The following is a 25,438-nucleotide window of genomic DNA, read 5'->3' on the forward strand; positions in this document are numbered from 1 at the left end:
AATGAATAAATAAGCATTTAATGTCTAGTCCGGTTTTCTAGAGGCTCTAGTCTTGTCCCAAGGGTGTGCATGTGTCCGAAACCCATCCCGCAAGAGAACGTCCATCAGGGGCAATGGAGAAGTAGATAGCTGGGTGGAGGTGTGGTGGGCTACAGGAGGGGACATCTGGGGTGGAGGGAGGAGCCATGGCAGCTGAGACGGGTTGAGGCTCAGTAACATCATGACATCAGGGGTAGGTGTACCTTGGCAGAAAGAGAGAATAGAATAATTAGGCGTGCCCAGGTATGAGGGGGTGTAAATTAGAGAACTATAATGCACATTGATGGACTCTGGCAAATCTAGCTATGACAGGACAGCTAAAGGGAAAGAGCCAGAAGGAACCACACGCATGAGGGCACCCTGGAACACCAGCGCTCAGTCAACAAACTTGAGTGACAAAGAGAGATGAAGTGACAGCATTATAACATCCCAGTTTACTAAAACTCTCAGTGCCAATGAACCCCGAGAAATTACCTTTACCCAAGAATGGGAAGTAGTTAATTAAATGCCTGACTGTACAAATAGGTTTTCAGCTAAGCCTTAAATATTGACACTGTGTCTGAGTCTTGAACATTTACAGGAAGGTTATTCCACAGTGTGGGTGCTTTATAGGAAAAGGCTCTGACCCCCGAGGTAGATTTTCTTATCCTTGGTACTATTAAAGAGCCTGCGCCTTTTGATAGACACCATTCGGCCCAAAAAGGCCAGGCCTCGAATGTGTTACAATGATCGATTAATCCCACATCGCTTTGTGAGCATCGTCCAGCAGTTCAGCGAAGATAACCGGCTGTACGTTATAGTGTCGTGCCGCATTGGGATGGGACTAGAGCATACTACAGCATCGGACATCGCCTTCGCTAACTGACACACCTCTACAAGATTATTTTTAGTAATCTCTGACTGACGAAGGTGTATATCGTTAGCTCCTATGTGAATAACTATCTTAGAAAATCTATGCTTGCCTAAAACCTTAAAATTACCTGCAACGTCTGGCACCCTGGCCCCTGGTATACGGCTCTTTCAACCGGCTTGTTAACAGGTGTCTCGATGAGTGGGGCAAACCTGTCTGACCCCCGAATTGTGGATGTGTTGTTCTCCCGTGAGAGAGGCGAAGCTATTTCCCCGTAACGTCCCCCATTCGCCCCGCTGCGAGGACTGTAGTGCCGGAGCTGAGGGCTTGCTAAGTTCCCCCAAGGCATCCAGCGCTTGTACTTTTAGGTCCTCGATAGGTCTAACACTTTCTAAGGTCTGGATGCGCACTTCTAGCGCTTCTCCGTCAGACTAGCAATTCATCTACACTTCTCACAGATAAAACTATCGCTAACGACGAAGAATAAACATGTTGCGTTCAGCGCAATGGAGAACGGAGGCCATGACGGAAAAGCAAAATGTTAACGTTACTTACCTTTGTGGTAGCTCTTTGGATGTAGTTTGTGATGATAAAGGAGTTTTTGATGTCTGATTGAAGTTTCCGGATTCCAGGTAGAATGTAGATAAAGCCAAGGAAAAAATGATAAACAGAGCAGTAAGAGCTAGTATGCAGTTTCAAAAACAGGAAGCATTATGAAGGTTCTTATAAACCTCTGCATCTTGACAGCAAGTATTGACCATGTGGCTATAAAACCATGTGAATAATTCAGTTATGGTATTAATCCACTAAATAGTACATCAAATCTAATTATTTGGCCAGCATAGTGTTATGCAATACTCCCTCACCTCAGCAAAATGCAATAACAAATTCTTTAACTGATTAATAATTTTTAAAACAAATCCTGACTATACGAATATATCTTACCCATTAGCAAGATTAAACATCCAGTGAGTGTACATCCTGGCATGTTAATGTAAATGGAAGCGCCTACTGGAAGTGGGGAAAGATTAGTAAAAGATTTGAAGTATATACATATTCAACAGGCATGAACGATGTGCTACAAAGTAGTTGTGTTATTTGCATAGCCTAATTAATATGCAGGCAGATCATGTTCTATATTACATATATTATTATATACAAATTTTGTTGTTTCTTTTTGCTTCACAATTGTTATAAATAATTGCTGCACACGATACAGAGATATGAATTCCAGTTGATTCTTACTGGATATAAGAATCATTAATGGCTACTGTGTACAGACCTGTGTAACACTCACGGAAAACTCATCCACTGTCTTTTTGTTGTTGTTATTGCGATGCCAGGGCAGGCCCAAGCCTGTATGGAGCCCTAAGCAGAAAACTGAGTCACCATTGACAACATAGAAAAACAAACAAACAAAATTTTAAGCGGTTTTGAGCGCCCTTAGCATGCACTGTTGAGGCTCCCTCCAGAGAATGTCTAACAAACAAAGAAAACTCATTTTTATACATTTTTATACTGATGTTGATGATTTTTGCCCAAAGTTAGGTCAAACTTTCATCAGATGAGCCCTCATATGACAAATAAGTTGGCACAATCCTGAGCAGTTTCGTTGGGTCATACGGGGCGACACCCACGGTATGACATTGTTTTGTGCTAGAATTAGCTTGCTGTACAATGGAAAGTTGTTCGTTTGCCATACTGCAATAAGCACCATGAGTGGGCTGCCTTGGTGTGGCAGAGTTGATGTTATCACACACAGTCTGTAGGAAGTACCACAGGGGCCTGTCTGAGCCATATTCATTAAAATCACACGATGTTCCCTCACTGCAGACATTCAGCATATTTTCAACAATAACTCCCACTGCTGCAGTTGTGACAGAGGGCAACATCTCCAGTTCTTCGTGATTGTTGATGGGAAAACCTTGAGTGCCACTTAACCAGTCAGACAATGTGCAGAGCTGCACAAAATCCTGCATCTTGGTCAAAGCTGCAACCAGCAGGTTTTGGGCAACATCCTCAGTAGAACTTCCAGTCATAAAAAGACCCTCAGCATGGGAATAGATCTCCATAAGAGACAGGTTCATCTAGAGTAACAAAAACACATACAAGAGCAGTAAACAAGATTATAGTCATTGATCACTGATCTTGGTCTTAACATTTATAATCTTCTTTCCGATTGTATATACTGCTAATGGATTTATAATCCCATCAACTATGGAGGAAAACATTGTTTTGAGTAATGAAATAAATGATCAAAAGGGTCCCTCACCTGCTTTAGGGAGTCATTCAAAATAGCGGACATGAGGCTGAAAGTTGCTGTCCTGTTGAGATAATATTTTACGTTAGGTGGTAACATTTAAACTTAGAATATTTGAATTTGAAACTGGAAAATTATTGTATTGAATTCAACCTATCAAAAACAATTAAATTCACAAAAAAAGGATTAAAAATGCAGCACATATCTTGGAATGAATTTTTGGTAGAAGTGTAATTATGATGTTGAGATTAAATGACCCACACAGAGACAAGATAAACCTAGTACACTCTGCATATTCCTTCTCTCCACCATCCTCAGACTCTTTGTTTTTCCTTTCTTGTTCCACCCACTATTTTATGACATCATCAAGTACAGAACAAGGAAGACATTCTTACTGATCTCAAAGGACATAACACTAATTTCAGAAGGCAGCTCTTTCAGTACTGAGTGCAGGAAAATGGCAGAGGCCAGTATTTCAGTAGATCAGGACCAGTTCAGCTGTCCAATCTGTCTGGATCTACTGAAGGATCCAGTGACTATCAACTGTGGACACAGTTTCTGTATGGTGTGTATTAATGATTACTGGGATCAGGATGATCAGAGGGGAATCTACAGCTGTCCACAGTGCAGAGAGACTTTCTCTCCAAGACCTGTTCTACACAGGAACAACATGCTGGCTGAAGTGGTGGAGAAACTGAAGAAGACTGAACTCCACCCTGCTTCTCCTGCTCACTGTTACGCCAGACCTGGAGATCTGGAGTGTGATTTCTGCACTGGGAGAAAACGCAAAGCCAGTGAATCTTGTTTGGTGTGTCAGACGTCTTTCTGTGAAACTCATCGCAAATCTCATTACGAAGTTCCTGCTTTGAAAAAGCACAAATTGATCAAAGCCTCCACACGTCTGCAAGAGATGATCTGCTCTCAACACGACAAAGTGATTGAGATCTACTGCCGTACTGACCAGAGCTGCATCTGTTATTTGTGTACAATGGATGAACACAAAGGCCATGATACAGTCTCAGCTGCAGCAGGAAGAACTGAAAAACAGGTGAAAATGACATTTTATTAACATTCGAATAATTAAAATTTGTTTCTAATTTAGACTCGTGTTTGTGTTGAAAATCACTGTGAGAAAGAAGGCACCAGAACCAAATCAGCTGTACCTGTAGAGTACAAAGACCAACATAGCAAATAACCAGCAGCCATTACCTGTCTTATCAGCTTTGCAGTAGTCATATGATAGAGACACACCTCTTATACGGTTAATGACAAATAAATAAATGTTTTTTATTTGCCCACTAAGTGAGCTAAAGGAGGTGCAGATTATTATTATTATTATTATTATTATTATTATTATTATTATTATTATTATTAACTTTAACTCATTATTTTCCATTCAGACTCAGCTAAAGAGGTGCAGAGCAAATCCCAGTGGAGAATCCAGGAGAAAGAGAAGAAGGTCCAGGAGCTGAAGCAAGCTGTAAACACTCTTAAGGTGAGTGCTGTGCAGAGATCTGCTGGAACAGCTGTTTCACAGCTCAGTCAAACCTCTCCTCCAGACGGCCAGTGAGGAGACCAGTGTGGGAGACTTTGGACTCTCACACAGTCATGATGGGGACAATACAACACCTGGGGTAACAATAACAGAACGTATAATAATTCTGCTTTAAATAACCTAATATAGAAATAGAATAAATAGAATAAATATAAATAGTTCTGTGTCTCTTCTGTGCCACAAATTAATCATATACTGTCACAGTTAGAGTAGATAATAGTTCTGCCTAAATGTACTATCTGGTCTCTTGGTCTCCTAACAGCGCTCTGCACAGGCAGCCCTGGAGGACAGTGAGAGTATTTTTACTGAGCTGATCCACTCCATTAAAGAAATGCTCTCTGAGCTGACAGAGATGATCAGAGCTAAGGAGAAGACTGAACTGAGTCGAGCCGAAGGGCTCCAGGAGAAACTGGAGCAGGAGATTGCAGATCTTAAGAGGAGAGACACTGAGCTGGAGCAGCTCTCTCACACAGAGAATGACACCCACTTCCTCCAGGTAACTATCAATGTTTTGGGCACATATTCCTCCCTCCTCTCTCTCTTTCTCTTTGTATGTGTGTGTATCTGTGTGACTTCCCTACGATAACAATTAAGGAAGTAAAAGGTCTAGCAGAAAATAATGCACTAGGTCTGTGTATATGCCCAGATGTGTATTAAGTGTTCCATTGTGGGCACAATAAATAGGCCTTTCTGAAATCCTTTTTTTTTTTTTGTTGGTTTCTGAAAGACGTGAATTACTTTGCACATTTACCTTCTTCCTCATGTTCTTAATGTTCATAGAGTTTTCAGTCTGTTTGCAACTCTTCTGGAACTGTGGACCCCCTGGGCATTTACTTCATTATAAATAAACAGCTTTCATTTGATGGAATAAAACAAATTCTTTCCAATCTTAAAGAACAACTGGAGGAAATCTGCATGGAAGAATTCAACAAAGTCCATCCACAAGGTAAGCGGAGCCTTCCTGCTTTAAGATTTACACACACACACACACACACACACACACACACACGTACACATACACACACTTTACAGAGTGATTTTCTATACACAGTAGTTAGTCACTTTATGTCTGGCCTAAGATTTCCTTTTGGCCTTAACACAAAGGTTTCCCAGCATTGTTCTAGTAAATGTTCTAGTTTGCTCTAGAAACTGGAAAGAAGGTAATTTCATTTAAATTTGGCAGACGCTCTTATCCAGAGCGACTTACAAAGGTGCTTTTTCATTTACACATAGAATGTATTCTAGCCAGTACAGTAAGTGCAAAACAAATAAGGTCTATCTCAGACAACAATCAGTGCAATATACAGTACCCTACAATAAGTACTAGAGTTTTAGTTAGTCAACATAGGAGCAGGATCAGTGGTCATTTAAATATTAGATGCGTCTTAGGTCTGTGTTTGAAGATTGCCAGGGACTCTGCTGTCCAGACAGCAAGCGAAAGTTCATTTAACCATCTAGGAGCCAAGACAGAGAATGGCTGCTGAAAGGAAATGGAAGAGAGAGAGCTCCCCACACAGGAAGAGAGGGTAAGAGAGCTCCCCACACAGGAAGAGAGAGTAAGAGAGTTCCCCACACAGGAAGAGAGAGTAAGAGAGCTCCCCACACAGGAAGAGAGGGTAAGAGAGTTCCCCACACAGGAAGAGAGGGTAAGAGAGTTCCCCACACAGGAAGAGAGAGTAAGAGAGTTCCCCACACAGGAAGAGAGGGTAAGAGAGTTCCCCACACAGGAAGAGAGAGTAAGAGAGTTCCCCACACAGGAAGAGAGGGTAAGAGGAGTTCCCCACACAGGAAGAGAGGGTAAGAGAGTTCCCCACACAGGAAGAGAGGGTAAGAGAGTTCCCCACACAGGAAGAGAGAGTAAGAGAGTTCCCCACACAGGAAGAGAGAGTAAGAGAGCTCCCCACACAGGAAGAGAGAGTAAGAGAGTTCCCCACACAGGAAGAGAGGGTAAGAGAGTTCCCCACACAGGAAGAGAGAGTAAGAGAGTTCCCCACACAGGAAGAGAGGGTAAGAGAGTTCCCCACACAGGAAGAGAGGGTAAGAGAGTTCCCCACACAGGAAGAGAGGGTAAGAGAGTTCCCCACACAGGAAGAGAGGGTAAGAGAGTTCCCCACACAGGAAGAGAGGGTAAGAGAGTTCCCCACACAGGAAGAGAGGGTAAGAGAGTTCCCCACACAGGAAGAGAGGGTAAGAGAGTTCCCCACACAGGAAGAGAGGGTAAGAGAGTTCCCCACACAGGAAGAGAGGGTAAGAGAGTTCCCCACACAGGAAGAGAGAGTAAGAGAGTTCCCCACACAGGAAGAGAGAGTAAGAGAGCTCCCCACACAGGAAGAGAGAGTAAGAGAGTTCCCCACACAGGAAGAGAGAGTAAGAGAGTTCCCCACACAGGAAGAGAGAGTAAGAGAGTTCCCCACACAGGAAGAGAGAGTAAGAGAGTTCCCCACACAGGAAGAGAGGGTAAGAGAGCTCCCCACACAGGAAGAGAGAGTAAGAGAGTTCCCCACACAGGAACAGAGAGTAAGAGAGTTCCCCACACAGGAAGAGAGGGTAAGAGAGTTCCCCACACAGGAAGAGAGAGTAAGAGAGCTCCCCACACAGGAGAGAGAGTAAGAGAGTTCCCCACACAGGAAGAGAGGGTAAGAGAGTTCCCCACACAGGAAGAGAGATAAGAGAGTTCCCCACACAGGAAGAGAGGGTAAGAGAGCTCCCCACACAGGAAGAGAGAGTAAGAGAGTTCCCCACACAGGAAGAGAGGGTAAGAGAGTTCCCCACACAGGAAGAGAGAGTAAGAGAGTTCCCCACACAGGAAGAGAGGGTAAGAGAGTTCCCCACACAGGAAGAGAGGGTAGAGAGTTCCCCACACAGGAAGAGAGAGTAAGAGAGTTCCCCACACAGGAAGAGAGAGTAAGAGAGCTCCCCACACAGGAAGAGAGAGTAAGAGAGTTCCCCACACAGGAAGAGAGGGTAAGAGAGTTCCCCACACAGGAAGAGAGAGTAAGAGAGTTCCCCACACAGGAAGAGAGAGTAAGAGAGTTCCCCACACAGGAAGAGAGGGTAAGAGAGCTCCCCACACAGGAAGAGAGAGTAAGAGAGTTCCCCACACAGGAAGAGAGAGTAAGAGAGTTCCCCACACAGGAAGAGAGGGTAAGAGAGTTCCCCACACAGGAAGAGAGAGTAAGAGAGTTCCCCACAAAGGAAGAGAGAGTAAGAGAGTTCCCCACACAGGAAGAGAGGGTAAGAGAGCTCCCCACACAGGAAGAGAGAGTAAGAGAGTTCCCCACACAGGAAGAGAGGGTAAGAGAGTTCCCCACACAGGAAGAGAGAGTAAGAGAGTTCCCCACACAGGAAGAGAGGGTAAGAGAGTTCCCCACACAGGAAGAGAGAGTAAGAGAGTTCCCCACACAGGAAGAGAGGGTAAGAGAGTTCCCAACAGGAAGAGAGAGTAAGAGAGTTCCCCACACAGGAAGAGAGGGTAAGAGAGTTCCCCACACAGGAAGAGAGAGTAAGAGAGTTCCCCACACAGGAAGAGAGAGTAAGAGAGTTCCCCACACAGGAAGAGAGGGTAAGAGAGCTCCCCACACAGGAAGAGAGAGTAAGAGAGTTCCCCACACAGGAAGAGAGAGTAAGAGAGTTCCCCACACAGGAAGAGAGGGTAAGAGAGTTCCCCACACAGGAAGAGAGAGTAAGAGAGTTCCCCACACAGGAAGAGAGAGTAAGAGAGTTCCCCACACAGGAAGAGAGGGTAAGAGAGCTCCCCACACAGGAAGAGAGAGTAAGAGAGTTCCCCACACAGGAAGAGAGGGTAAGAGAGTTCCCCACACAGGAAGAGAGAGTAAGAGAGTTCCCCACACAGGAAGAGAGTAAAAGTGTTCCCCACACAGGAAGAGAGAGTAAGAGAGTTCCCCACACAGGAAGAGAGGGTAAGAGAGTTCCCCACACAGGAAGAGAGAGTAAGAGAGTTCCCCATACAGGAAGAGAGTAAAAGTGTTCCCCACACAGGAAGAGAGAGTAAGAGAGTTCCCCACACAGGAAGAGAGGTAAGAGAGTTCCCCACACAGGAAGAGAGGGTAAGAGAGTTCCCCACACAGGAAGAGAGAGTAAGAGAGTTCCCCACACAGGAAGAGAGGGTAAGAGAGTTCCCCACACAGGAAGAGAGTAAAAGTGTTCCCCACACAGGAAGAGAGGGTAAGAGAGTTCCCCACACAGGAAGAGAGTAAAAGTGTTCCCCACACAGGAAGAGAGAGTAAGAGAGTTCCCCACACAGGAAGAGAGGGTAAGAGAGTTCCCCACACAGGAAGAGAGAGTAAGAGAGTTCCCCACACAGGAAGAGAGAGTAAGAGAGTTCCCCACACAGGAAGAGAGGGTAAGAGAGCTCCCCACACAGGAAGAGAGAGTAAGAGAGTTCCCCACACAGGAAGAGAGGGTAAGAGAGTTCCCCACACAGGAAGAGAGAGTAAGAGAGCTCCCCACACAGGAAGAGAGGGTAAGAGAGTTCCCCACACAGGAAGAGAGTAAGAGAGTTCCCCACACAGGAAGAGAGGGTAAGAGAGTTCCCCACACAGGAAGAGAGGGTAAGAGAGTTCCCCACACAGGAAGAGAGTAAAAGTGTTCCCCACACAGGAAGAGAGAGTAAGAGAGTTCCCCACACAGGAAGAGAGGGTAAGAGAATTCCCCACACAGGAAGAGAGAGTAAGAGAGTTCCCCATACAGGAAGAGAGTAAAAGTGTTCCCCACACAGGAAGACAGAGTAAGAGAGTTCCCCACACAGGAAGAGAGGGTAAGAGAGTTCCCCACACAGGAAGAGAGGGTAAGAGAGTTCCCCACACAGGAAGAGAGAGTAAGAGAGTTCCCCACACAGGAAGAGAGGGTAAGAGAGTTCCCCACACAGGAAGAGAGAGTAAGAGAGTTCCCCACACAGGAAGAGAGGGTAAGAGAGCTCCCCACACAGGAAGAGAGTAAAAGTGTTCCCCACACAGGAAGAGAGAGTAAGAGAGTTCCCCACACAGGAAGAGAGGGTAAGAGAGTTCCCCACACAGGAAGAGAGGGTAAGAGAGTTCCCCACACAGGAAGAGAGAGTAAGAGAGTTCCCTACACAGGAAGAGAGGGTAAGAGAGTTCCCCACACAGGAAGAGAGGGTAAGAGAGTTCCCCACACAGGAAGAGAGAGTAAGAGAGTTCCCCACACAGGAAGAGAGAGTAAGAGAGTTCCCCACACAGGAAGAGAGTAAAAGTGTTCCCCACACAGGAAGAGAGAGTAAGAGAGTTCCCCACACAGGAAGAGAGGGTAAGAGAGTTCCCCACACAGGAAGAGAGTAAAAGTGTTCCCCACACAGGAAGAGAGAGTAAGAGAGTTCCCCACACAGGAAGAGAGAGTAAGAGAGTTCCCCACACAGGAAGAGAGGGTAAGAGAGTTCCCCACACAGGAAGAGAGTAAAAGTGTTCCCCACACAGGAAGAGAGAGTAAGAGAGTTCCCACACAGGAAGAGAGGGTAAGAGAGTTCCCCACACAGGAAGAGAGAGTAAGAGAGTTCCCCACACAGGAAGAGAGAGTAAGAGAGTTCCCCACACAGGAAGAGAGTAAAGTGTTCCCCACACAGGAAGAGAGAGTAAGAGAGTTCCCCACACAGGAAGAGAGGGTAAGAGAGTTCCCCACACAGGAAGAGAGTAAAAGTGTTCCCCACACAGGAAGAGAGAGTAAGAGAGTTCCCCACACAGGAAGAGAGGGTAAGAGAGTTCCCCACACAGGAAGAGAGAGTAAGAGAGTTCCCCACACAGGAAGAGAGAGTAAGAGAGTTCCCCACACAGGAAGAGAGGGTAAGAGAGTTCCCCACACAGGAAGAGAGGGTAAGAGAGTTCCCCACACAGGAAGAGAGGGTAAGAGAGTTCCCCACACAGGAAGAGAGTAAAAGTGTTCCCCACACAGGAAGAGAGAGTAAGAGAGTTCCCCACACAAGAAGAGAGGGTAAGAGAGTTCCCCACACAGGAAGAGAGAGTAAGAGAGTTCCCCACACAGGAAGAGAGAGTAAGAGAGTTCCCCACACAGGAAGAGAGTAAAAGTGTTCCCCACACAGGAAGAGAGAGTAAGAGAGTTCCCCACACAGGAAGAGAGGGTAAGAGAGTTCCCCACACAGGAAGAGAGTAAAAGTGTTCCCCACACAGGAAGAGAGAGTAAGAGAGTTCCCCACACAGGAAGAGAGAGTAAGAGAGTTCCCCACACAGGAAGAGAGGGTAAGAGAGTTCCCCACACAGGAAGAGAGTAAAAGTGTTCCCCACACAGGAAGAGAGAGTAAGAGAGTTCCCCACACAGGAAGAGAGGGTAAGAGAGTTCCCCACACAGGAAGAGAGAGTAAGAGAGTTCCCCACACAGGAAGAGAGAGTAAGAGAGTTCCCCACACAGGAAGAGAGTAAAAGTGTTCCCCACACAGGAAGAGAGAGTAAGAGAGTTCCCCACACAGGAAGAGAGGGTAAGAGAGTTCCCCACACAGGAAGAGAGTAAAAGTGTTCCCCACACAGGAAGAGAGAGTAAGAGAGTTCCCCACACAGGAAGAGAGGGTAAGAGAGTTCCCCACACAGGAAGAGAGAGTAAGAGAGTTCCCCACACAGGAAGAGAGAGTAAGAGAGTTCCCCACACAGGAAGAGAGGGTAAGAGAGTTCACCACACAGGAAGAGAGGGTAAGAGAGTTCCCCACACAGGAAGAGAGTAAAAGTGTTCCCCACACAGGAAGAGAGAGTAAGAGAGTTCCCCACACAGGAAGAGAGGGTAAGAGAGTTCCCCACACACGAAGAGAGAGTAAGAGAGTTCCCCATACAGGAAGAGAGTAAAAGTGTTCCCCACACAGGAAGAGAGAGTAAGAGAGTTCCCCACACAGGAAGAGAGGGTAAGAGAGTTCCCCACACAGGAAGAGAGTAAAAGTGTTCCCCACACAGGAAGAGAGAGTAAGAGAGTTCCCCACACAGGAAGAGAGGGTAAGAGAGTTCCCCACACAGGAAGAGAGTAAAAGTGTTCCCCACACAGGAAGAGAGAGTAAGAGAGTTCCCCACACAGGAAGAGAGGGTAAGAGAGTTCCCCACACAGGAAGAGAGTAAAAGTGTTCCCCACACAGGAAGAGAGAGTAAGAGAGTTCCCCACACAGGAAGAGAGGGTAAGAGAGTTCCCCACACAGGAAGAGAGTAAAAGTGTTCCCCACACAGGAAGAGAGAGTAAGAGAGTTCCCCACACAGGAAGAGAGGGTAAGAGAGTTCCCCACACAGGAAGAGAGTAAAAGTGTTCCCCACACAGGAAGAGAGAGTAAGAGAGTTCCCCACACAGGAAGAGAGGGTAAGAGAGTTCCCCACACAGGAAGAGAGGGTAAGAGAGTTCCCCACACAGGAAGAGAGTAAAAGTGTTCCCCACACAGGAAGAGAGAGTAAGAGAGTTCCCCACACAGGAAGAGAGGGTAAGAGAGTTCCCCACACAGGAAGAGAGAGTAAGAGGGTTCCCCATACAGGAAGAGAGTAAAAGTGTTCCCCACACAGGAAGAGAGAGTAAGAGAGTTCCCCACACAGGAAGAGAGGGTAAGAGAGTTCCCCACACAGGAAGAGAGTAAAAGTGTTCCCCACACAGGAAGAGAGAGTAAGAGAGTTCCCCACACAGGAAGAGAGGGTAAGAGAGTTCCCCACACAGGAAGAGAGTAAAAGTGTTCCCCACACAGGAAGAGAGAGTAAGAGAGTTCCCCACACAGGAAGAGAGGGTAAGAGAGTTCCCCACACAGGAAGAGAGTAAAAGTGTTCCCCCACACAGGAAGAGAGAGTAAGAGAGTTCCCCACACAGGAAGAGAGGGTAAGAGAGTTCCCCACACAGGAAGAGAGTAAAAGTGTTCCCCACACAGGAAGAGAGAGTAAGAGAGTTCCCCACACAGGAAGAGAGGGTAAGAGAGTTCCCCACACAGGAAGAGAGAGTAAGAGAGTTCCCCGTACAGGAAGAGAGTAAAAGTGTTCCCCACACAGGAAGAGAGAGTAAGAGAGTTCCCCACACAGGAAGAGAGGGTAAGAGAGTTCCCCACACAGGAAGAGAGAGTAAGAGAGTTCCCCATACAGGAAGAGAGTAAAAGTGTTCCCCACACAGGAAGAGAGAGTAAGAGAGTTCCCCACACAGGAAGAGAGGGTAAGAGAGTTCCCCACACAGGAAGAGAGTAAAAGTGTTCCCCACACAGGAAGAGAGAGTAAGAGAGTTCCCCACACAGGAAGAGAGGGTAAGAGAGTTCCCCACACAGGAAGAGAGTAAAAGTGTTCCCCACACAGGAAGAGAGTGTAAGAGAGTTCCCCACACAGGAAGAGAGGGTAAGAGAGTTCCCACACAGGAAGAGAGAGTAAGAGAGTTCCCCATACAGGAAGAGAGTAAAAGTGTTCCCCACACAGGAAGAGAGAGTAAGAGAGTTCCCACACAGGAAGAGAGGGTAAGAGAGTTCCCCACACAGGAAGAGAGAGTAAGAGAGTTCCCCATACAGGAAGAGAGTAAAGTGTTCACCACACAGGAAGAGAGAGTAAGAGAGTTCCCCACACAGGAAGAGAGAGTAAGAGAGTTCCCCACACAGGAAGAGAGTAAAAGTGTTCCCCACACAGGAAGAGAGAGTAAGAGAGTTCCCCACACAGGAAGAGAGGGTAAGAGAGTTCCCCACACAGGAAGAGAGTAAAAGTGTTCCCCACACAGGAAGAGAGAGTAAGAGAGTTCCCCACACAGGAAGAGAGGGTAAGAGAGTTCCCCACACAGGAAGAGAGAGTAAGAGAGTTCCCCATACAGGAAGAGAGTAAAAGTGTTCCCCACACAGGAAGAGAGAGTAAGAGAGTTCCCCACACAGGAAGAGAGGGTAAGAGAGTTCCCCACACAGGAAGAGAGAGTAAGAGAGTTCCCCATACAGGAAGAGAGTAAAAGTGTTCCCCACACAGGAAGAGAGAGTAAGAGAGTTCCCCACACAGGAAGAGAGGGTAAGAGAGTTCCCCACACAGGAAGAGAGTAAAAGTGTTCCCCACACAGGAAGAGAGAGTAAGAGAGTTCCCCACACAGGAAGAGAGGGTAAGAGAGTTCCCCACACAGGAAGAGAGAGTAAGAGAGTTCCCCATACAGGAAGAGAGTAAAAGTGTTCCCCACACAGGAAGAGAGAGTAAGAGAGTTCCCCACACAGGAAGAGAGGGTAAGAGAGTTCCCCACACAGGAAGAGAGTAAAAGTGTTCCCCACACAGGAAGAGAGAGTAAGAGAGTTCCCCACACAGGAAGAGAGGGTAAGAGAGTTCCCCACACAGGAAGAGAGAGTAAAAGAGTTCCCCATACAGGAAGAGAGTAAAAGTGTTCCCCACACAGGAAGAGAGAGTAAGAGAGTTCCCCACACAGGAAGAGAGGGTAAGAGAGTTCCCCACACAGGAAGAGAGAGTAAGAGAGTTCCCCATACAGGAAGAGAGTAAAAGTGTTCCCCACACAGGAAGAGAGAGTAAGAGAGTTCCCCACACAGGAAGAGAGAGTAAGAGAGTTCCCCACACAGGAAGAGAGAGTAAGAGGGTTCCCCATACAGGAGAGAGTAAGAGTGTTCCCCACACAGGAAGAGAGAGTAAGAGAGTTCCCCACACAGGAAGAGAGGGTAAGAGAGTTCCCCACACAGGAAGAGAGTAAAAGTGTTCCCCACACAGGAAGAGAGAGTAAGAGAGTTCCCCACACAGGAAGAGAGGGTAAGAGAGTTCCCCACACAGGAAGAGAGTAAAAGTGTTCCCCACACAGGAAGAGAGAGTAAGAGAGTTCCCCACACAGGAAGAGAGGGTAAGAGAGTTCCCCACACAGGAAGAGAGTAAAAGTCTTCCCCACACAGGAAGAGAGAGTAAGAGAGTTCCCCACACAGGAAGAGAGGGTAAGAGAGTTCCCCACACAGGAAGAGAGTAAAAGTGTTCCCCACACAGGAAGAGAGAGTAAGAGAGTTCCCACACAGGAAGAGAGGGTAAGAGAGTTCCCCACACAGGAAGAGAGAGTAAGAGAGTTCCCCGTACAGGAAGAGAGTAAAAGTGTTCCCCACACAGGAAGAGAGAGTAAGAGAGTTCCCCACACAGGAAGAGAGGGTAAGAGAGTTCCCCACACAGGAAGAGAGAGTAAGAGAGTTCCCCATACAGGAAGAGAGTAAAAGTGTTCCCCACACAGGAAGAGAGAGTAAGAGAGTTCCCCACACAGGAAGAGAGGGTAAGAGAGTTCCCCACACAGGAAGAGAGTAAAAGTGTTCCCCACACAGGAAGAGAGAGTAAGAGAGTTCCCCACACAGGAAGAGAGGGTAGAGAGTTCCCCACACAGGAAGAGAGTAAAAGTGTTCCCCACACAGGAAGAGAGTGTAAGAGAGTTCCCCACACAGGAAGAGAGGGTAAGAGAGTTCCCCACACAGGAAGAGAGAGTAAGAGAGTTCCCCATACAGGAAGAGAGTAAAAGTGTTCCCCACACAGGAAGAGAGAGTAAGAGAGTTCCCCACACAGGAAGAGAGGGTAAGAGATTTCCCCACACAGGAAGAGAGAGTAAGAGAGTTCCCCATACAGGAAGAGAGTAAAAGTGTTCCCCACACAGGAAGAGAGAGTAAGAGAGTTCCCCACACAGGAAGAGAGGGTAAGAGAGTTCCCACACAGGAAGAGAGTAAAAGTGTTCCCCACACAGGAAGAGAGAGTAAGAGAGTTCCCACACAGGAAGAGAGGGTAAGAGAGTTCCCCACACAGGAAGAGAGTAAAAGTGTTCCCCACACAGGAAGAGAGAGTAAGAGAGTTCCCCACACAGGAAGAGAGGGTAAGAGAGTTCCCCACACAGGAAGAGAGAGTAAGAGAGTTCCCCATACAGGAAGAGAGTAAAAGTGTTCCCCACATAGGAAGAGAGAGTAAGAGAGTTCCCCACACAGGAAGAGAGGGTAAGAGAGTTCCCCACACAGGAAGAGAGAGTAAGAGAGTTCCCCATACAGGAAGAGAGTAAAAGTGTTCCCCACACAGAAGAGAGAGTAAGAGAGTTCCCCACACAGGAAGAGAGGGTAAGAGAGTTCCCCACACAGGAAGAGAGTAAAAGTGTTCCCCACACAGGAAGAGAGAGTAAGAGAGTTCCCCACACAGGAAGAGAGGGTAAGAGAGTTCCCCACACAGGAAGAGAGAGTAAGAGAGTTCCCCATACAGGAAGAGAGTAAAAGTGTTCCCCACACAGGAAGAGAGAGTAAGAGAGTTCCCCACACAGGAAGAGAGGGTAAGAGAGTTCCCCACACAGGAAGAGAGTAAAAGTGTTCCCCACACAGGAAGAGAGAGTAAGAGAGTTCCCCACACAGGAAGAGAGGGTAAGAGAGTTCCCCACACAGGAAGAGAGAGTAAAAGAGTTCCCCATACAGGAAGAGAGTAAAGTGTTCCCCACACAGGAAGAGAATAAAAGTGTTCCCCATACAGGAAGAGAGTAAGAGTTTTACCTACATGGAAAGAGATGGTAAGAGAGTTCCTGACGTTGGAAGAGAGAGTAAGATTGTTCCCCACACAGGTGCCAAATATGCTGCTACAAGGGCTAATGTTAGTCAGCCAAGTCCGCATTTCAGCATGAATAACTTTAGCTATCTCAATACAAAGTTTGGATAGCAAGTCAGAGATCTTGGTTCTTGTGTGGTACACTATTTAAATACATTTTTGTTCTCTAAAGAAACACTTGTAACTGACACGTTTAAACATGAATGTGGTATTTTCACAGAAACACAATGCTCACTTAAATATATAGATGCATACAGAGAGAGAAGGTAATTATTGATTTGACCTTTTAGAGTAGCCTTCCTTGTTTGTCTTCGTTTGTTTGTGTTTGTGTGCACATAAAGAGCATTAATTGCTATTTTTTATTGCTATTATTGTCTGCACAGTTGCTGTGGGAGAGATCATTTTACTTTCAGAGCCAAAGAGCAGAGAAGATTTTCTACAATGTATGTGTCACAAAAGCACACCCACACACACACACGTATATATAGAAAGAGTGAGAGACAAAGTAATAATGCAAAATATAAATTTTTGTTTTTATACACATGAATGCACAATTTTTACCAGCTTAGTAACTGATAATGGGTAACCCTATATACAAAATATAGAAATAAAATACTACATAGATATAGAAACTATAGATAAATAATGTAAAAAGGGCAACAGAAGAAATATATCTTTAAGCCACAGATTTATTGTTGATAAAATCTGATAATATTATTGCTATTTAGATTTCTGTCAAATTACACTGGATCCCAACACAGCCAACGATTACCTGTGTCTTTCCGAGAAGGCCCGAATGGTTACCAACCTGATGAGAGCCGAGCCCCAACCGGATCATCCAGAGCGATTTACCCACTGGCGGCAGGTGCTGTCTCGGGAGAGTGTATTTCCACGCAGTTACTGGGAAGTTGAGTGGCAGAGCAGAGACTGGGGGGTGTCCATATCAGTGTCACATAAAGGGATCCGCGGAAGGGCCCAGGTGAGGAGTGCTGGTTTGGACACAACGATCAGTCCTGGAGTCTGGAGTGTTCTTCCACTCTCACCTATTGGCACAACAACATTGAGACTAAGATTCCAGGTGTATTGCCCACCAGAATAGGAGTGTATGTGGATCACAGTGCAGGAACTCTGTCCTTCTACGGAGTCTCTGACACCATGACCCTCCTACACAGAGTTCACACCACATTCACTCAGCCCCTCTATGCTGGGTTTGGGGTTTATTTGAGATCATTTGTTAAGCTATGTGATCCAAAATAAAGTGTCTGTGCTACATTATGGCTATATGACTATAAACAGCTATATGAACATTACTACAGTCACAGATCTGGAAAAACAACAACAACAAAGAAATCAGATGTTTTTCATGTCACCACCCAGATAGCATAATTCTTTAAAATAATATTTTTGCATCTTATCAAACACACTTCTGTTTCTGATATCTGGTTTCTGAACCACATTTCAATCAGATGTATCATAGTATGACTGTACACATTTTACAGCTATAATTAATAGACTTAACAAGTTAAATAATTTCTTAACCATTAGTGCATTTTAACATATTAATGTAATATATAGCCTCTTGGCTTGGATAAAGCAGAATTGGTAAGTGGTGAAACAGAACTAGGACAGGACCTTGGTTTGGGAGTGGGCAGAACACTTGCAGTTTCAGTTGCATCCAAGCAGTATATGTTGATGAGTGTCAAAAAATAAATAAAAAATAGTACACACAATAAATGTGTTTTTTCTCTTGGGTATCCAAACATTGCTATTATGTCTTCATAGTTACCTAGTATAAGATTAATTCATTCCAAACTTTTCATTACATGACTTCAATACACTTCATGTTAAATGGTTCTTTGCCTCCACAAATGGACTTGATTTGATTTGATCTAAATGATTTGCCATGGATTAGCCCTTACATACTCATACCTTACAAGCTCAAAAATTACTACTTCTCTGGCTTCTTTCAGACATCAGTAATGTGGCTATGTGAGCTCAAGACTGAGTGTTTGGGCAACCTGCAAGCAGCCGTTAAGCAAGTATAGCCATAGGTGTAGTTGGTTGCTATCAATTACAGAGTGGTAGCTCACTGTCTCCCTCTGGTGGCAGACTGAGGTGAAAGCGGTCACCCTCCTGCAGAAGTCTTAGAAAAGAAAGGTCAAAACTGTAAATAGTAAGTCTTTGCTTAAACTGGATGTATTTCTCAATGAAATGTTTAAATATGTATGCAGTGCTTATAACTATATTTCACCATATCATATAATTATCTGACAAAAAAATTAAGGCAGTAAACTTTGTGAAAACCAAAATTTGTTAGTCTCAAAACATTTGACCACCACTGTAGATATACTATCTCATGTTCTGACAGATTTATTAATGTTTTGATATCAATGAGTGAAGGAAGAGGTTTATATACAGTTTCACTAAGCGGTGCTTAAAATATACATCTAAAAGATTCACTGTTTTTCACAATCTCAAAATGTGAAGCATTGGTAAATTGAAGAAAACATTGATTAAGAAATTATTAAATAAAAGGAATGTACTGTATTACCTAATTTCTGAGAGTAAAAAAGTAATTCCATAGAGGCCACTGGGTACTGCAAATTTCTAATCCAGGAGTGCGCTGGAAACCGCTGATCTTCAGATTCTTGATATTTATTTGCACTCTTAGAGTACCTTCAGATCAGGTTTTCAGAAGTCTAATATCGGGCAGCAAGTCTGCAGTTTCAGAAGTCTAGTCAGTAGTTCCAATACACTGTGCAGAGGTCAAATTTAAGCAGAGAGAGCGCAAGACAGAGAAGGAGTAAGATGGAGGAGAGAATGGAACAGATGAATGAGGCTTTAGAGGCCCTAGCTAGACGTATCAGGGTGCACTGTCCTCTGACCTTGGTGTGTTTACACACACACACACACACACACACACACACACACACACACACACACACTGTTCCGTGTTATGAAACCCAAATTACAGAAATACTCAGAAATATCCATAAGCATGAAAAGTAATAATACTTTTATATATAAATATATAAATATGTCAACTTGACATAAAGGTGGAGTTAAAAATAATAATATGAAAACACATTAAATGAATAAAAGTATATATGAGTTCCTTAATTTTCTTTAAATTATCCCTGGTTAAGGAAAAACTGTAGGGCTAGGGAGCTGCCAAATTTTTAAAACAGCTTTGAATATTATAGATCAACATTTCATCAGGCATGTGACCTGTCCCTGAAACAGAAGCCAGCTTTACAGTCCTCTCTCTTTGGGCAGAACAAGCTCACTGTAAACCTTCCCGTTGCTGTTTCCCAACACCTGTGTGTGGAGGAGGCTCTGGGTTGACAGCAGTGGACTCTTGGAGTTTAATCAACAGTTAGAGAGTACTTCAACACCTGCTGCTCCAGTGCCTGCAGCAACAGGGATCAGCTGCACCAGAACATACACTTCACGCACGGGGAAAAGATCTACCCCAACAGCAGTGGAGTTTAATAGAAAGCTAAAGTGAATTTTAGTCAGAAATTCAGTTCCTTCTACAATAGCTCTGACAAACTCCTTAGCGTTGCGTTCAGGAGAAAATACACAAAGGAAAACCCCCTGTTTCAAGTTTCAAGTTTGGTTTATTTGTCACATACATAGTCATACACAGTACAACACGCAGTGAAATGGTGGAGAGTGCTCTGTCCAAACTGAGGAAGAGAACCAGGGGTGCATAGAGAAAAAAAATATATATACAGATAAATATATATTCTATGTATGTACAAAAATATATTAACAATGTATGTACAATATATGTATATTATGATTATATACACAATGTACAATGTATATGGTTGAGTATATATGTACACAATCTACAGAATGTACAGATCCATTGTATAGTACCATATCTACAGTTGTTGTAACAGGTTAATTGAGTATAAATCTAAATCTATATATACAGATGTACAGATATACAGTCATGTTACGTGGTGGTACAGATATACAGATATACAGATATACAGTCATGTTACGTAACAGTCATGGGTTATGGGTGAAGGAGTGAAACAAAACCATAAATGTGCTCTAACTATAACAAAAGATGACAATGTAATGTTACAGTGACCGACAAGGTCATGAAAACAATAGTAGACTTAAATAAGGAGAAACATAATGACATAATAACCCCCAAGTAGTGTGGCTACTAATGAACAACACACCTAAGGGACACTTGGGCCAACAGAACATTAACTGTGAACACAAAAGAAATTTTAACAAATTCCACATGCTCACTGCCACCGCATACTACCAACAAGGAGGGCACTGTGACACCCCAAAATTGGAAAAAAAAAAAATAAAAATTTAATTAATACTTTTTGCAAATAATTTAATTATTTTATGGAAATGTAATTATGATGTGTAGGACAGCATTTCAAACCTGTATTTGCATTCCATTTAATGCAGTACTTTACATAGCTAAGTTTTGCAATATTACTTTAATTTCATTTTAGAAAAATAGTTCTCTGCTTAAAAGCCCTCCCACCAACATCCCCACTCTGCCCCCCAGAGAGAGATGCAACCAGGCAGCCACTCCTACTCATTTCATGGAAAATGAAACTGACCTCTGATACCCTTTTAATGAAGCAACACTGTATGACAAGTTGATAAAATGTAAGTCCACTCAAGCTGTAAGTGACTCAGATCTTTCAGTTCTAAAACATTCTTTGAGACACTGACCATGCCCATTTCTAACTTCAGTATCCTCCCAGTCATTTAGGTTGAAATGAAAGTGAACAGCAGGTGGAAAAGAAAGAGCTGTGAAAGAAGGTAAGAACTAGAATTTCCTCACAGTCTACTGATACTGTTTACATTTCTCATTTAGAGTCACGCGCAAAAGAAAGATTCTTAATATATAAGATAGAATTAAGCAAAAACATGATAACTAAACCACGATAATTGTGTAATGTCTTCATGTCTCTTTATTATGTGTAACTCTTTTGAGTGGATATCATTCTAATATATGGTTATGTGACTTTACCTTGTATGATTATTTAATCACTCATTTATATATCTTCTGTAACAGAGTGTGAATGTTTGAAAGTATGGACATTCTAAATTTAAATGTAATACTAAATGCTAAATGTAAGTCTTCCAACAGGCAGTCTGTTTTTTCTATGATAAAGAGTTGGTCTTTGTAAGGCCTAGTTTATATCAGCTAGCTTGGGTGAAAGTCTAGGTACCACGGGAGAGGTGTAGAAAAATCACTTCTCTCCACAGAGGCAGTGTATAAGGTAGACTTGAACCCAGGTCTGCTAGGTGAGCAACCACACTCTAATGATGGTGTGCAGAACAGTCAGAGCTTGGGTCAGGTAAAACAAAAGAAAAGCTAAACACCATGCCAAGCGTGGAAAAAAGGGAGAACAAAGGATGCCACAGGAAGAATGGTAACCCCGATGCACTGGAGAAAAACAAACTAAAACTTTCCAAACAAAACCAGAAAATGGGAAGGAACGTGAAAGGCTAAGGGAAGCCCCGGGAGAGAGACACAGACTCGAGAGGGGAAAACTGGAGAGGGGAGGGGATGTGTAAAAACACAGACACCCTCGCAGGGAAGAAGTGAGGTGTAGCACAGGGGCTCACAGTCATCAATACCTGAAGTTATCAGCTAGGAGCTTTGCTCAAAACCTTAGCAAAGACCCAGCACTGAGTGACTGGGTCACTGGGCTTATATAAGGTCTACCCCAGCTGTTGGGCATCAAGCCTGATTAGTAGTGTGCCTGGTGCCAACCCTTACTCAGTGCTCATTTGGTGTGAGATCATTCAATTACACTTGTACCTTTTTCTTTATGTATTAAATATTTCCCTTATTGAAGAATAGACCAGAGCTGTCAACCAACGTCATTGTCGATCAGCATCTGTTACTGGATAAAATGAAGAACTCTATCAGCAATTCCCCACCGCACAGTAAGTGCTACACAGATGTTTTCTAATTATGCTTTCCACTAGAGGGAGACAGAGAAAGACTATAAGACTATATAGGCAGTGTCGTGAGACAAAGCTCATCTTCTTCTTCCCCTTGAACATTTATAATACAAAGAAAAAACTTCTGTAATGAGATGACATACGACATCTCCAAACAACAAATGACATACAATATTCTCTAAAGAATGGAAGAATAAAACCTGTTCTCCAGGAAATTTCAAGGAGGCTTCCTGCTGTGTAATACAGAGAATGACCAACGCACCTGTGTGTATTTGTTTGAGACTTTAGGTGCACATATGCATATGTCCATACACTTGTCAAATATTTTTGTTACTTGTTCTTATAAGTTGTTAATGTTGTAATACGTGTGTTAAAATTAGTGTTTTAGTAAACCTTTTTAACTGCTTCAGTAATACTACTTGTAAAGCAGTTTTGAAATAAAGCCCCACTGTATGTAATTGAAATGAGAAATAGCAGGGAACTACTCTGTTCTACTATCAATACACTTTTAATATTCAGATAATAATTTGATTACACGTAATGCTCACGAGATTTCCACTGGTACCTGTATTTTCCCCTCTCGTGTGTATTTTTCATTCCCTCTGCTGTACCATTCTGTTTCTGTTTTTCCACAGATGCCACAGCTCAGGGGAATTTAGCCTCAGAACCCAGGACCAGAGAAGATTTTCTGAAATGTATAACACATACACACACACACACACACACACACACACACAACAATTGAATTGTTGTCTTATTTATATATGAGGATGTTCTATTTTTACTTTGGTGCTGTTTGTTTTTAAAGATTCCTGTGAGATGACTCTGGATCCCAACACAGTGCATCGTTTCCTTGGTCTTTCTGAGAGTAACAGAGTGGTAACATTTGATGGGTCGGTCAATTTATACCCTGATTGCCTAGAGAGATTTGACTCTTGGGAGCAGGTGCTGTGTAAAGAGAGGGTGTGTGGACGCTGTTACTGGGAGGTTGACTGGACCAGTAAAGGCTACTGGCTGACTATATCAGTCTCATATATCGGGATTGACAGGAAAGGGCGTGGTATTGAGTGTGGATTCGGATGTAATGATCAGTCGTGGAGTCTGGTGTGTTTTCCAATTCTCTCTTTCTGGCATGACAACTTTAAGACTGAGATCCAAGACCAACCATCCTCCAGAATAGGAGTGTATGTGGACCACAGTGCAGGAACTCTGTCCTTCTACAGTGTTTCTGACACAATGACCCTGCTACACAGAGTCCACACCACATTCACTCAGCCCCTCTATGCTGGGTTTGGCTTAACCTGGGGAACAGTGAAATTATGTGACCTAAAATAATGTTGCACATTGTGAGTAGTAATGAGTAGATAAAAACCTGAAGCAACTGTATTGGGCTACTGATTTTTTTTTTTCATTCTGCTTAGCCCCTTGTCCTGTGTTTTCTTCAGTCTAGAATCATCAGTTGGACACCTTCATAAAATACAAGTGTAAAGTGAAACAGATTGTCTGTTATACAACTGAATGAAAATGCAGATAATAAATTAGGATGTGACTTAGCTAGAAGCACCAGAATAAGTATTACTGACCTCAAATAAACTGATTTAATTAAAAAATTAACATTATTAAAGCTAAAAGAAAATATGAGTATTTATTTTTTGTGGCATTATGTTTAATCTAATAATTAAATATTTTAAATAACCAAATACTGCTTTTAAAATCACTTATTTATTGGTTAAGGGGATAAGAGGATTGTTTGGATTTTTTTTTTAAATATCTATATGCATAGGTTTACACATGAAGATGGGTTCACCAATTGTGTGCTTATATGTAAAATTGAATTATTATTATTTATTTATATTTTTAAAATATTATTATTGTTGTTGTTGTTGATATGAACCGCACCTCTTACAAAGGGCTCTTTATACCCTATGGCCTAGAAACCAGAAACATTACAAGACTGAATGAAAAGTATACCATCTTTGGATAGCAAACTAATTCCTTTGCTTAACATTTAACTTTATGGGACAGGGTTATGGCACAATAAGCTTTCAGACAAAAATATGTTAGCTATATAAGTTAGCATTTAGTTATAAAATTCATCCCGAGGCAAGTCAACCCAAACTGAGTGGAAATCTACAGTAAGGAAGGAGTCCATATCAGGATCGTATAAAGGGATGAGTAGGAAAGGAAAGATTAAGGAGTGCTGGTTGGGACACAATGATCAGTCCTGGAGTCTGGAGTTCTTCCATTCTCACCTATTGGCACAACAACACTGAGACTAAGATGCCAGGTGTATTGCCCACCGGAATAGGAGGGTATGTGGCTCACAGTGCAGGAACTCTGTCCTTCTGCGGAGTCTCTGACACCATGACCCTCCTACACACCCTCCTTTTTATTCTGCAAATGGGTTTTAGGCAGTAGGATGCTAGCATGTCCTACAAGTCAGATTGGCTTTCTTCCAAATCACACATACAGCTGATCACATTTACGCCCTACAAAACCTAATCAATAAACAAGCAAATCAAACCTGTTTTGTTGATTTTAAAAAGGCATTTGATTCTATTTGACATTCTACTTATATTATAAACTTTTTTTAAACTATATTATAAACTTTAGAGAAAAGTTTCTTTTATGTTTACATATTAGGTTAGAATTACTTATTAGTTATTATTACATGTTAATGTCTTAATGACTTGTTAGATGTAATTAAACTGTTTCTGTTATTATGTTATTTTTTACTATTATTACTATTATTATTTGTGGTGATGGTAGTGGAAGTACTTTTGCTAATTATTATTATTGTTGTTGTTGTTGTTGTTTGTTGTTGTTTTGTGTCTACAGTTTTAAATGATCAAATTAATATACTATATACCAAGACAAAAACGACATTAATTTTAGGTCTACTATCGAATGAAACGCGTTAGTTCTTTTTCGTTTCTTTTTCATGCTATTTTATGGAAGGACAAAAAGTAGAGACATCATTAACAGCCCTCGGGAGGTGGACAAACCTGGTATAGAATAATAAATTACGTCTTTGGGATTTTCTCTCTCTGTCACGCTCTCTCCCTGAAGTCTTTGCATCAACGCTAAGTGCATCCGCCTTGTACAACTGGGCATTTTAACTCTTAATTTCAAGCAAGATTTTGGTTTGAAATATCAAGAAAGAAATTTGAGGAAATGTTTCATTTTTCTTATCGGATACAATTTCATTACACTTTGTGCATGTGACAGAGAGCGTCGACCTGATAGTTTAGGTGGGCTGTTTTACCACAGGCCCCGCCTGTTCT

The 25,438-nt window shown here is 43.2% G+C and overlaps 2 protein-coding genes across 2 annotated transcripts; one reads left to right on the top strand and one right to left on the bottom strand.

Annotated features, from left to right (window-relative positions):
- Window positions 1-2,297: 2,297 nt before the first annotated feature.
- LOC118241802 lies at window positions 2,298-3,397 on the bottom strand. Its single transcript, XM_035528889.1, has 2 exons — window positions 3,162-3,397; window positions 2,298-2,976 (listed from the first exon to the last, which is right to left on the bottom strand). Exons 1-2 carry the CDS (start codon window positions 3,246-3,248, stop codon window positions 2,434-2,436), a joined length of 630 nt encoding a protein of 209 aa, XP_035384782.1. The 5' UTR covers window positions 3,249-3,397; the 3' UTR covers window positions 2,298-2,433.
- Window positions 3,398-3,598: 201 nt separating this feature from the next.
- On the top strand, window positions 3,599-23,742 carry LOC118241803 (tripartite motif-containing protein 16-like protein). Its single transcript, XM_035528890.1, has 8 exons — window positions 3,599-4,197; window position 4,319; window positions 4,550-4,644; window positions 4,967-5,200; window positions 5,485-5,650; window positions 16,577-16,636; window positions 16,922-17,058; window positions 23,100-23,742. The coding sequence occupies exons 1-8, from the start codon at window positions 3,607-3,609 to the stop codon at window positions 23,487-23,489; spliced, it is 1,674 nt and encodes a 557-aa protein (XP_035384783.1). The 5' UTR covers window positions 3,599-3,606; the 3' UTR covers window positions 23,490-23,742.
- Window positions 23,743-25,438: the final 1,696 nt, after the last annotated feature.

The sequence above is a fragment of the Electrophorus electricus genome, chromosome 8 (assembly GCF_013358815.1).
Source record: "Electrophorus electricus isolate fEleEle1 chromosome 8, fEleEle1.pri, whole genome shotgun sequence".
In the NCBI taxonomy this organism is placed as follows: Eukaryota; Metazoa; Chordata; class Actinopteri; order Gymnotiformes; family Gymnotidae; genus Electrophorus; species Electrophorus electricus.